General features: G+C 46.4%; 1 protein-coding gene across 3 annotated transcripts in view; it reads right to left on the bottom strand.

The window, feature by feature from the left end:
* Window positions 1–12960, bottom strand: part of LOC119972233 (vacuolar protein sorting-associated protein 13B-like) — a 1046946-nt gene that overhangs the window by 73658 nt on the left and 960328 nt on the right. For all 3 annotated transcript variants that reach the window (XM_038808618.1, XM_038808616.1, XM_038808617.1), the window contains exons 45-49: window positions 10765–11031; window positions 7319–7402; window positions 2996–3171; window positions 1253–1423; window positions 305–515 (exon numbers count right to left, since the gene is read on the bottom strand). In XM_038808618.1, coding sequence (XP_038664546.1) covers window positions 305–515; window positions 1253–1423; window positions 2996–3171; window positions 7319–7402; window positions 10765–11031 — 909 coding nt within the window. The remainder of the gene's footprint in view (window positions 1–304; window positions 516–1252; window positions 1424–2995; window positions 3172–7318; window positions 7403–10764; window positions 11032–12960) is intronic.

Genomic DNA, 12960 nt, shown 5'->3' with positions numbered 1-12960 from the left:
AGTTCTTCTCAGTGTGCAGGCTGATATGGGTATTTGGCGAAATTGTTAGTTCAGCTCTTAATAAACACAAATGCACACCACAAACCTTTCCCCCAAAGTAAAACGCAGCACTTTTCAAAAGCATTAAAACTTTTCTTTTTGAAAACACAAAGAAAATTTGTTAATACGTTTATCCCTGTGTTTGCATGGGTTTCACTCCCACAACCCAAAGATGTGCAGGTTAGATGGATTGGCAACGCTAAATTGCCCCTTAATTGGAAAAAATAACTGGGTAATCTAAATTATTTTTAAAAAATACGTTTACCTGAAAGTTCGGTGGGACAATTATTTTCCCAGCAGGGACCTGCACGACTATCTTCTCGCCTTCAAAGAGCCAGAGGTCCCATTTGGATTGGTTGACAAACAAGGCCCAAGGTAGCAGTTCAACAAGAAGTGTATTGAGACAGGGCTTCCAGGCAGACAGCTTAACTTGCATCGGACTGTCCCACTGAGCAAGCAGCTCGCTGCTGTTCCTGCTGCTCGGTTCAAATTCACATCAAAAGAAACAGATTAGTCCTTCATTATCCTTGCTGGCAGTTATGCGCTTGAAACAAGTATTTAAGCTGTCATAATTCTTCATGTCAAAAGTGGCAGATCCTTAAAAATTGTTCTGGCTTTTAAAAGACTGCCAGAAAATGATTACATAAAGATTATCCACAAATTCTTTTGTGTTACTGTACAATCTTCCCAGGCCTAGCTAAAATGACATTTATCATCCTGAATGCGGATTACCAGTTGATATAATGTTTTTGACTCAGAACTTTAAAAAGGCAGCTTGGGGATCAAATGACTGTCACACAGCCGTGGCAGGCTTGTAAAGAAAATGGTCATGTTATAAACAAAGCATTGTAAGAGTATATGTTTTATCTCTAAAATAAATATTTTCACGAATGCAAATGATACGGTAAGCCCTTTCAGAAACAAGCTCATACAGTTTAAAGTCAGACTGCTCCCTCCCTGAAGATTTTTTTCTTAATCCACTGAAAATGTAAAGAATTTGATAAGAGAAGACACCAAAGAGCTATGTGAAACATTATTAGACACAATTGTTTATATCTGGCAACAGTTATGTGCCTTTTGATTAAAGCATATTTCAGCTTAAATATACCAAAGTAACAGACACCCTAATTGCATCAATTTGCATCACATATTTAACCTATTCCCAGCGCTGGAGGCACAGTAAGCAAGAAGGTACAGGGTTTAACTGCATTACCTGTCAGTTTCCTTTGTTACGTAGGGCCACGGGAGCTGTGGATCAGTGTCCGCATTGTAGAACTCTGCAAGTAACTTGCCAACAGTACAATCATTTTGTGGTCCACGGACGATCTGCTGAATAAGGACCGTTGAGATGGGGACTGCACATTGGGATGCTTCATCTTCCTCCCTGGGAAGGAGGGGGGATCCATTATTACAATTCATTGACCAGCTCTTTAAACACAATTTCCTTATGCAGGGTTGGATGAGGTTGATGTTTGCCTGGGATCCTCGGCCTGGTGGGACTTCCTGTAGTCCCAGCATTGGCTGCCACTCCAGAGCTCCAGATTATAGAGCCACTATACAGCTGATTGGCCAGTAGCACCCTAAAGCAGGACTTCCTCCCATGATAGGATGGGAGGATCTTATAGAAACATTTAAAATTATGAAGGGAATAGATAGGATAGATGCGGGCAGGTTGTTTCCACTGGCGGGTGACAGCAGAACTAGGGGACATAGCCTCAAAATAAGGGGAAGTAGATTTAGGACTGAGTTTAGGAGGAACTTCTTCACCCAAAGGGTTGTGAATCTATGGAAATCCTTGCCCAGTGAAGCAGTTGAGGCTCCTTCATTACATGTTTTTAAGATAAAGATAGATAGTTTTTTGAAGAATAAAGGGATTAAGGGTTATGGTGTTCGGGCCGGAAAGTGGAGCTGAGTCCACAAAAGATCAGCCATGATCTAATTGAATGGCGGAGCAGGCTCGAGGGGCCAGATGGCCTACTCCTGCTCCTAGTTCTTATGTTCTTATGATAGGGACGGGAGTCGCGTTACGACACAACTAACATGTCTTCCAGCGTAAAATTGTTGCAGTGCAGCCATCGGGATAATTTGTGCGTTTCCACCCCGGCCCACAAATGGGGAACAGGCGGACCGGCACTTGGTAGGGGGGGTTCTCCCAGGCGAACGGAGGCTCCTGGGTGGTCAGCCTTCAGCCAGGGTACCTTGCCACTGCCAGTCTGGAAGGGCTACTTGGGCACCCTGGCAGGGCCATCTGGGTGCTACCCTTGCAGCGCCAAGCTGCCAGGCTGGCATCTTGCCTGCGCTGGGGATTGAGCCCAGAAGTGCCCTGCCCATGTGAGGTGGGGTGCGAAGGTACCGAGGACCTCCCTACAGGTGAATTGGGTGTTGGGAGGGTCCGGGGGTCACGTCGACGATGGAGGGTTTGGGGTGCCAATGATCTCTTCCTGCACAGGGGAGCTCCGCTCATCAGAGCTCCTCAGTGTAGGAAATGCGCGAAGCGCGGCCTTGGCTCGCGTTCCCCGGCGGAGGCAGAAATAGCTACAAGTGCCCGGAGCGACCCCGCTAAACCCACCCAGGGCGGGCTCTGATTTCTTTTTACGAAATCGGGTCTTTTATTTCCATTTGAGTTCTTAATTTTCTGCCTCCCGGCTCAACATGCCAAGTCACATAGCATTTTGCATCAGTATATTTGCAGACCAAACAGAGGAATGACGACATCAGCAGCACTTTTCCCACCCTTCCCCACTGATTCATTAATTTACATCAGAGCACAAAATGTACAATGTAGGCAAACATAACAAGTCACCACTAATTGTATCCTTTCAAAATGCCACTGCACACAGGCAAGTATTACAGACTAGGAATTTGACAAAGAAGCTTCATCAAATTACATTGTAAGCATATGTCAGAATGTCTGGAACAAGGTGAAGAATCGGCCACTGGCAGGAATTTTAGTTACCTGGCTTGAAATGTCAAATGGTGCACAACTTCTGGCTCCACATTCAGAAGTGGCTCTTCCTTCCCTTTTCCAGTAATGACTTGAGGGTCTTTCAAACCCAAGCTTCGCCTCTCCACATGGAGAATAATAGGATCCGGGAGATGGCTTCTCATGATAAACAGGGGGCTGAAAAACAGCTGAAATTGAAACACAAGTAATGAAACGTGCCTCAGCTCTGAGGAAAATCAATCCATCAGCAAAGAGAAGGACAGTATGAGGGCAGGGAAGAATGGCAATGTGGTTTGAGGAATAAAATAATTTTACTCTTGTCATTCGTGTCCGAGTACAAAATATACTTCTGAAGATGTTGACTCGTTTAGGGCACAGTTCTAATGTCATTGATGGTGCAACAACAAGTTGCACTTATATAGTACCCTTTCTTAGAATTCAAGCTGGTTGGTCAAGTCAAAGCCACGCCACAGAACTTTTCTTTACTGAGAGAGTTAATTGACTTTGTTCAGCCTTTTAGGTCTCCTCTCACACACACAATGTCCCAGCTGTCCCCAATTTCTATGTTTTTAAAATTAATTTAGAGGAAGTGGACATCGTTGGCTAGGCCAGCATTTATTGTCCATCCCAAGTTGCCCTTCAGAAGGTGGTGGTGAGATGCCTACTTGAACGCCGCAGTCCCCGAGTTGTAAGTGCACTCACAGTGCTGTTAGGGAGGGAGTTCAAGGATTTTCATCCAGCGACAATGAAGGAACGGTGATATATTTCCAAGTCAGGATGGTGAGTGACTTGGAGGGGAAGCTCCAGGTGGTGGGATTCCCACGTGTCTGTTGGCCTTGTCCTTCTAGATGGTGGTGGTCGCGGGTTTGGCGCTGCTTAAGGAGCCTTGCTGGGTTCCTGCAGTGCATCTTGTAGATGGTACACACGGCTGCCACTGTTCGTCGATGGTGGAGAGAGCAAGGGGTGTTAATCAAGTGGGTTGCTTTGTTCTGGATGGTATTGAGCTTCTTGAGTGTTGTTAGAGCTGCACTCGTCCAGGCAAGTGGAGAGTATTCCATCCCACTTTTGACTTGTGTCTTGCAGGTCGTAGACAGGCTTTGGGGAGTCAACAGGTGAGTTACTCACAGCAGGATTCCAAGTCTCGGACCTGCTCTTGTAATCACAGTATTTATATGGCTAGTCCAGCTCAATTTCTGATCAATGGTAACCCCCAGGATGTTGATATTTTCCTCAAAATAATTTAGCTATGTATTTTAATAAAACAATTAATTTACTATTAACGCCTATAACGTGGTGAACCATCCCAAGGTGTTTCACAGGAAGGTTATCACATTTGACACTGCGCCACATAAGGATGGACAATGGCTGGGCACAAAGGTTTGACCAAACGGCAAGTTTTAAGAGGTGTGTTGAAGAGGACAGATAATGAGGGATCATATTGGAATTGCTATTAGAATGCAAGAACATAAAAAATAGGAGCAGGAGTGGACCAAAAAACTCTTCGAGCCTGATCTGACATTCATTATGATTATGGCTAATCATCCAACTCAATAGCCTGATTCTGCTTTCCCCCCATATTCTTTGATCTCCTTTGCCCTAAGTGCAATGTCTAACTGCTTCTTGAAAACATGTTTTGGCCTCAACTACTTTCTGTTGCAATGAGTTCCACAGGCCGACCACTCTTTGGGTGAAGAAATTTCTCCTCATCTCTACCTTAAATGCCTCAGACTGCGACGCCTCAGTTCTGGACAGATCCACCATCGGGAACATCCTTCCTGCATCTACTCTGTCTAGTTATGGCAGAATTTCATAGGTTTCTATGAGATCCCACCTCATTCTTCTGAACTCCAGTGAATACATTCCTAACCGATTCAAAGGTGGGATAATACAGAACTAGGAGTCATAGTTTGAGGATAAAGGGGGTAAACCTTTTAGGAGGTGAGGTGAGGAGAGATTTCTTCGAACATAGAACATACAGTGCAGAAGGAGGCCATTCGGCCCATCGGGTCAGCACCGACCCACTTAAGCCCTCACTTGCACCCTATCCCCGTAACCCAATAACCCGTCCTAACATTTTTGGTCACTAAGGGCAATTTAGCATGGCCAATCCACCTAACCTGCACGTCATTGGACTGTGGGAGGAAACCGGAGCACCCGGAGGAAACGCACGCATACACGGGGACAACATGCAGACTCCGCACCGACAGTGACCCAGTGGGGAATCGAAACTGGGACCCTGGCGCTGTGAAGCCACAGTGCTATCCACTTGTGCTACCGTGCTGCCCCATTTCTTCACCCAGAGAGTGGTGAATCTGTGGAATTCACTATCACAGGAAGTAGCTGAGGCCAAAACATTGTGTAATTTAATAAAGGAATTAGATATAGCTCTTGGGGCTAAAGGAATCAAGGGATATGGGGAAAGGTGGAATCAGAGTATTGAACTTGATGATCAGCTGTGATCATAATGTATGGTGAAACAGGCTCGAAGGGCCAAATGGCCTCCTCCTGCTTCTATTTTCTATGTCCGTGTAGTTTTACCAAAGCCCTTTGCAAGTGCATCAAGACTCCCTTATTCTTATGCTCAAACCACGCACGCCCCCCCACCTCCCCCCCCCCCCCCCCCCCCCACCCCGCCCCTGCCCTTGCAATATCTTTCTACTTGTTTCCTACATGCATGTTAACTTCCTGTGATTTGACCCTCAAACCTCCAGTGACTGGGCCACACAAGTGCCAAGCAATGACCAAGAGATAATCTAACCATCTCCCTATGGCATTCACTACCACTGCTGAAGCCCCACTATCAACATCCTGGGGGTTACCATGGATCAGAAACTCAACTGGACCTGCCATATAAATACCGTGACTACAAGAGACGATCAGAGGCTAGGTATTCTGCAGAGTAATTCACCTGTTGACTCCCCAAAGTTTGTCCACCTCCTTCAAGTCACAAGTGTGATGGAATACTCTTCACTTGTCTGGATACGTGCAAATTCAACAACAATTAAGAAACTCAAAACTATCCAGGACAAACAAGCCTTGGATTGGCACCTCATCCACCACCTTCAATATTCACTCCCTCCACCACTGACGACAGCAGCATGTACCATTAACACGATGCACTGCAGCATCTCACCAAGGCTACTTTGACAGCATCTTCCAAATCCCTAACCTCTACTACCTAAAAGGACGAGGGCGGCAGATGCATGGGAACACCATCATCTGCAAGTTCCTCTCCAAGGCACACACCACCCTGATTTGGAATTGCCATTCCTTCACTGTCGCTGGGTCAAAATCCTGGAGCACCCTTCCTACAACAACGTGGGTGCACCCGCACCACATGAACTGCAATGAACTTCAAGGCAGCAGCTCAGTACAACCTTAGAACATAGAACATAGAACAGTACAGCACAGAACAGGCCCTTCGGCCCTCAATGTTGTGCCGAGCCATGATCACCCCACTCAAACCCACGTATCCACCCTATACCCGTAACCCAACAACCCCCCCCTTAACCTTACTTTTATTAGGACACTACGGGCAATTTAGCATGGCCAATCCACCTAACCCGCACATCTTTGGACTGTGGGAGGAAACCGGAGCACCCGGAGGAAACCCACGCACACAGGGGGAGGACATGCAGACTCCACACAGACAGTGACCCAGCCGGGAATCGAACCTGGGACCCTGGAGCTGTGAAGCATTTATGCTAACCACCATGCTACCCTGCTACCATCAGAATTGGTCTTGCCCCAATTTGGATTTGCGTTTGAAATGGAAAAATTTCAATGGAATAACATTGGGGTTATATAAAGTTTGTTTCTTTTTTTTTGTCGCCCCTTTTCAGATTCTAGAAATAGGACTTACTCCTCCTATGTGGGGGTGCATTCAAATGTACAACTTCTGTTTCGACCACAAGTGCTTTAATAGAAAAACATTTCCCCCCTCCAAAAAAAAACAATCAGCGCCAGGAGCAAAGTTTGCAATTCCTCCATCGCAAACTGACGACTGGCCGAGATTTCGCCGTTTCCAGCGCTCAGGAGAGACAGACTCTGCGTGCAACCAGCAGCAGGTCCGAGAGCTGCTCTTCCCTCTTCCCCCCTCCCCCACCTTCTCAAGGGCAATTAGGGATGGACAATAAATCCTGGCCTAGCCAGTTTTCTATGAAAGAATGAAAATAATTTATCTGAATACCAACGTTCTTCCCAAAGTCTACACATGTGAACTTTCTAGTTCTGGCACCATTGTAATCAGGGGAGTGAATAAAGATATCAAAACTGTTGTCGCTTGGCAGAAACAAATTGGGTTTTGGAAGAGCTGAAGGGGAATAAAACACTCACCACTCTCTGCTGTACAGGGGATTTGGCATCCAAGCTCAAACAAGTGCACCACACATGCAACGTGGAGCCATTTGAATTGGGCACCTGCGAAGATCAACAAGAAGGAAAGAAGAGTTAATTTTCTGAAGGGGGCTATGAGGAAGTGAAAGCTATATTAATATGAAATGAATTTCCACTTTATTATTTTATGCTTGGTCCATTCTCTTTATTTTGAGGACTGATTTTACAAGTTTCGTGGCAGGAACGAATGTGGCCAAACTCCAAACCTTGTGCAATTATCTTAATTGGTGTCTTATGGCCAATTGCATTGCATCACCTGTGCTGGTGCAAAGTAGCTCTCATTTTGCACTGTAATGGATTATAATTGCATCCATTTGGCACTTCCTTACTGGGTCAAGCATGGTGGAGGAGGAGGAGGTTAGGAAAAGCGTTGCGTGGTTTGGATTCATATTGGTTCCAGGTAGAGTAGATAGGAGTTGTCAGCTCTCATTTAACGATGCAACTAAAAAGAGCTGAGTGCGATTAAGTATGCATGCGTGTTTCACTGTTCGCTCTAACCAGAGCAGGCGGCATACCTCCAAGCTGTCCGTTCGTAGCATTTGAAAATCAAAATCAAATGAAATTAGTATCCTACAGCTATTAATGACACTCACCATCTGTAAGATATGCAGCAACACACACACACACACACACACCCACCAAAGGTAGAACTTTATTGCCGCACCCCGCAAACCAGAGGGGACTTTTGAATGGTTCGTCCCATTTTCGGCCCCCCCCCCCCCCCCCCCCCCCCCCCCCCCAAAATGTGACGGGGCTGAAAAATCACTCAATTCGATTTTCAAGTGACAATAATAATAATTATTATTATTTGGCATCCATTGTTGAACATATTGGTTAGATTGCTTTGTTGCTGCAAAGAGAAAAGGTATGGAGGTGCCCACACTCTGGATTCTGCCACGGGCAACGTAAAGACGTTGCTGTCTGCCCATTTGCTTCTACTTACACTGAGTTCCTCGGTGGGGGACATAATGGGTCTGTTTAAGAGATTTGGGGTGTTTTCAGGATACAAGTTGAATTTGGGGAAAAGCGAGTATTTTGTGGTGTCTTCTCCAGGGTTGGGGGTTAGAAGGAGGCGGGGGGGGGGGGGGGGGGGGGGGGGGGAGAAGGAGGGCTGCCGTTTCGGGTGGCAACAAGCCATTTCACGTATTTGGGGGTGCAGGTAGCCCGGGATTGGGCGCAGCTTCGTGAGCTGAATTTTACGAGTCTGGTTGGGAGGGTGAAAACAAATGTACTGAGATGAGACAGTCTTCCACTGTCGCAGGCAGGTCGGGTACAGGCAGTTTAGATGAACATTTGCCGGGGTTTTTATTCATATTTCAGGGCCTGACCGTCTTTTTGCCAAAGTTGTTTTTTAAGGGGGTGAACAGATAGGTTTAGTCATTTGTTTGGGCAGGGAAGGTGGCCAAGATAAGGCACTTGAGGGGCATGCAGTTGGGCGGGGGGGTTGTTGGGCCTTGCAAACGTGTTGCATTATTACTGGGCGGCGAACGCGGAGAAGGTGTAGGGCTGAAATAGGAAGACGGAGGCTTTATGGGTGAGGATGGAGGTAGGTTCTTGTTCGAGGTTGTGGTTGAAGGCACCGCTTACTTTTACCCCAGGGAGATCCTGTGGTGGTTGTCACGATGAAAATTTGGAGGCAATTTCAGCAGCACTTTAGGTTGGGAGCGACATCGAGGCTGATGTCGATCCGGGGGAATCATGGATTTGAGCCGGGGAGGATGGATGAGAGGTTCCCGGGATGGGAAGAGAGGGGAATGAAGGAGATGAAGATGTTTTTTGGATAACTGGTTCACAAGCTTGGAGGGGTTGAGGGGGCAATTTGAGTTTCTGCGTGAGGAGGGTTTTCGGTATATGCAGGTGCGGGACTTTGCTAGAAAGGTTTTTTCGACCTTTCTGACAGCGTCTGCCTCCTCGTTGTTGGAGGAGGTGGTGTCGGTAAAGGGTGGGGCCGTCTTTTAGATTTATGTGAGGATTTTGTAGGAGGATAAGGTGTCAATGAAGAGATTATGGTCAAGTGGGAGGAGGAGTTGGGGATGGCGCTGGAGGAGGGACTGTGGTGTGAGGTGCTGCAGAGGGTGAATGCCTCAATCTCGTGTGTGAGGCTGGAATTGATACAGTTGAAGGAGGTGCACAGTGCACATTTGACGAAGTCAAGGATGAGCCAGCTGTTTGATGGGGTAGAGGATACTTGTGAACGATGGCAGCCTAGCTAGCCATGCGCTCATGTTCTGGTCCTGCCTGAAGTTGGAGACATTTTGGGGGTTGTTTTTCAGCACCATGTCGGCGGTCCTGTATGTGGATTTGAAGCCGGGTCCCCGGGGAGCCATATACGGGATGCCGGACCTGCCGGAGCTGCAGTCGGGAGTGGGAGCAGATGTTTTAGCTTTCGACTCGTTGTCAGCTTGCAGGTGGGTTCTGTTGGTGTGGAGATCAGCGTCTCCAGTCAGTGCCTCATCATGGCTGGGGAATCTAATGGAGCTCTTGCATCTTGAGAAGGTGAAATTTGCCCGAAGTGGGGCAAATGAGGGGTGCCACAAGAGCTGGAGCTTGTTTATTTTGCATTTTGGAGAGCTAGTTACTGTTAACTGTTGGGGGGAGGTTAGTGCAGTGCTTATTGTATTTGGGGGTGGAATGTTTTTGTTTTGTTTTGTAAAATGTTAAAATGCTAAAAATTTGAATTAAAATACTTTTTTAAAAAAATTAATTCACTTAAGGTTCTGTTTATTCTCCAAAACAGACAAGTTCTGAAATATGGGGCAGATTTGGTCCCATGGTTGCTAGTTTTGAGGTACTATACTGGTCTTGGAGCTCTTGGTGACTATCTCATATTGACAGCATCTAGTTATGCGCTTCCCCAGAAAGGGGAAACATTCTTGCGCAACAATTAAGGTGTCGAAGGTGACTAATGGGGGTTGAGAGACAAATTATCTCCTCTGACCTGGGAGTCCAGAAAAGATCGGAGACAGGCCATTCAGTTGTGACGTCAGGAATCATTTCTTCACACAAGATCTGGCGGAAATTTCTCCCCCAAAAAAGCTATTGAAGCTGGTGTGTTCCAACTAAAAATTTCACCTTCTCAAGATGTGACTCATCTGATGAAGGAGCAGTGTTCTGACAGCTAGCGATTCGAAAAAAGCCTGTTGGACTTTAACCTGGTGTTGTAAGACTTCTTACTGTTCCCACCCCAGTCCAACGCCGGCATCTCCACATAAAAATGTCAAAACCGAGATTGATAGATTTTTTGTTAGGCAAGGGTATTAAGGATTATGGAACCGAAGCAGGTAGGTGGGGTTAATGTACAAATTAGCCGTGATCCAAGTGAAATGGCAGAACAGGCCCGATTGGCCTTCTGCTGTGCCTATGGTCATGACAAACGATTTGAATACCTGAATGACTATGTTGCCATCAGATTGAAGAGATTCCAGACACACATCTGGCGACCAGCCTGTGTCATTCCCTTCCAGCCTGATGCACAGCTCAATGAACTCTGTGTCCTCAAGAACAAAAGATGGCATCTTCTGATTCAACGGCAAGCAGCTAAGATGTTCTTTGATCGACACTTGTCCATCCTGCCCACTGCAATGCTGCACCACCTTCAGCTCTACGTCCTGGTTTAAGTAGCTGCAAATAGCTTGTCTTCCACAAATAATTATCTGAAAGGGAACAACATCAGGAATTGTTGGCATTTTCGCAATTATGGGTTGAAAAATAATCAGCGGAAAGAAACAGAACGCCTCATATTCCTTGAGGGCACTATTGCACATAATAATCAGGGACTTCATATATTTTCTGATACAGATAGATTACTTTGAAATTATAACAATCATTCTTGTGTACTGTGCACAAGGTACAAAACCAGATTCAAAGTATGTTTCCGGCTTGCATTTTGAACATTGGTTTATGACCAAACACAAGTATTTGAACATTGACATCTCAAACACTTTATTTTGCACATACACCCTTTGGTTTTTTGATTTACCACAGAATCATAGTATAGGAGGAGTCCACATGGATGCGTATGCCTGTGTCCACTCTTTGAGAGAGCTATACAATTAGCTCCACCGCTATGCACTTTTTCCATAGCTCTGCAAATGTTCCTCCTTCGAATACACTCTTTCCTTTTATTGGATCAGCTTCGACCAACCTTTCAGATCATAGCAATTTGCTGCAAAATGACTTTCTCATCTCACTGCTGGTTCTTTTACCGTGTCCACTGGCGACAAGCCCTTCAGCCACTTGAAATCATTTCGCCTTTTTACTTACTATCTGCCAAATCCTTCAGAATTTTGGCCACCTCTATCAAATCACCCCGTAATGTTCTCAACAATAAGGAGTGCTGTCCAGAATAATGTGTATACTTCTGGGCATCCCACTGCAGGAATGGAGCCATAGAAAGGATCCAAATAGAGCACATGGTTATAAACAACGATTTTAAAAACTGGAACCTTTTCTCATTGAAGAGAAAGTCAAATGGGAGTCTGATCTCAAAATTACGCGGGGTGTTAAGAGAGTAAATAAAGAAAGATTGGTTCCACTGGTTCCCCAATCAACAATGAAGAGGCATAAACTTGTAATTCTAACCACCCGACCATAATAATTCTCACCGGGAGACTTCTGTGTTGTAACTATTCTACACTTTCAGATTTTCTTCACGCGTGTTATTAGATCATGTAGAGGCAGTATAACTAGTGTGACAAATGTAGTAACTATTGCTTTGAGATTAAGCAAGACGGTTCAGCATTTTCTACGCTGTGTTTAACATCTTGCAAAAGGCACATCTGATTCATGCCTTTATTTTAAAAATCACATTGGGTGCAATTTTCCCCAAATTGCAGCCGGAGTGTTTGGTCAGGCGAGAAAAGCTGTGTGAAACTTGCCGACTTCACAGCTGCCTTTTCTCGCCTGATTAAACAGCACTTTGTGCAACTTCACAGTGCTGGTGAGGATCACACAGCCAGCTGGAGGGATGGGGCCAAATCATATACATGCCCAGAGTGCCCCAATTAAGACCCCTCCCCCCCAATCGGATATTGGGACCCCCTCCCTTCCAAGCTTCGGAGCGCTACCCTTGAACCCCCTCCACCACAATGCCAATGATGGGCTCTTCCCCACAGGCATTGGAGCTCCCCCCCCCCCCCCCACCTCTCCCGAAGGCATCAGGGCGCTTCCCTCTCTCCACCAGCCCCCCCCCCCCAACGCCTGACTCCGACCCCTCCTACCATTGGGAGGTGGTAGAAGGGGAACTTCTACCACCTCCCCCATGCCCCAACCAATGGAGGGGATTTACTCCCCCTGCCAGAATTCCCATAACACTTCCCCTTTCCTGTGCCGCATTGGCACTGCCACTGTGCCAGGGGTAAATTCCCAGCTTTGTCCCGCAGCCCCGGCACCTCCACACCCCAGGCATGGCCAGCACGACTGATTTTCACTCTACTGATTCACGCCGGTGTGACGTTATGCCACCAGGTAGGGTGCAGCCATGGGCGGATGCTACGGGCTTCAAGCCTATCAATTATACTAAAATTGATTTAAACATGTGGAAATCAGGCTCACTCCCAGCCGACAGGGGTGGTGGGTGGGGA

The sequence above is a fragment of the Scyliorhinus canicula genome, chromosome 10, assembly GCF_902713615.1.
Source record: "Scyliorhinus canicula chromosome 10, sScyCan1.1, whole genome shotgun sequence".
Lineage (NCBI taxonomy): Eukaryota > Metazoa > Chordata > Chondrichthyes > Carcharhiniformes > Scyliorhinidae > Scyliorhinus > Scyliorhinus canicula.
This window is presented reverse-complemented; position numbering and strand designations above follow the sequence as displayed.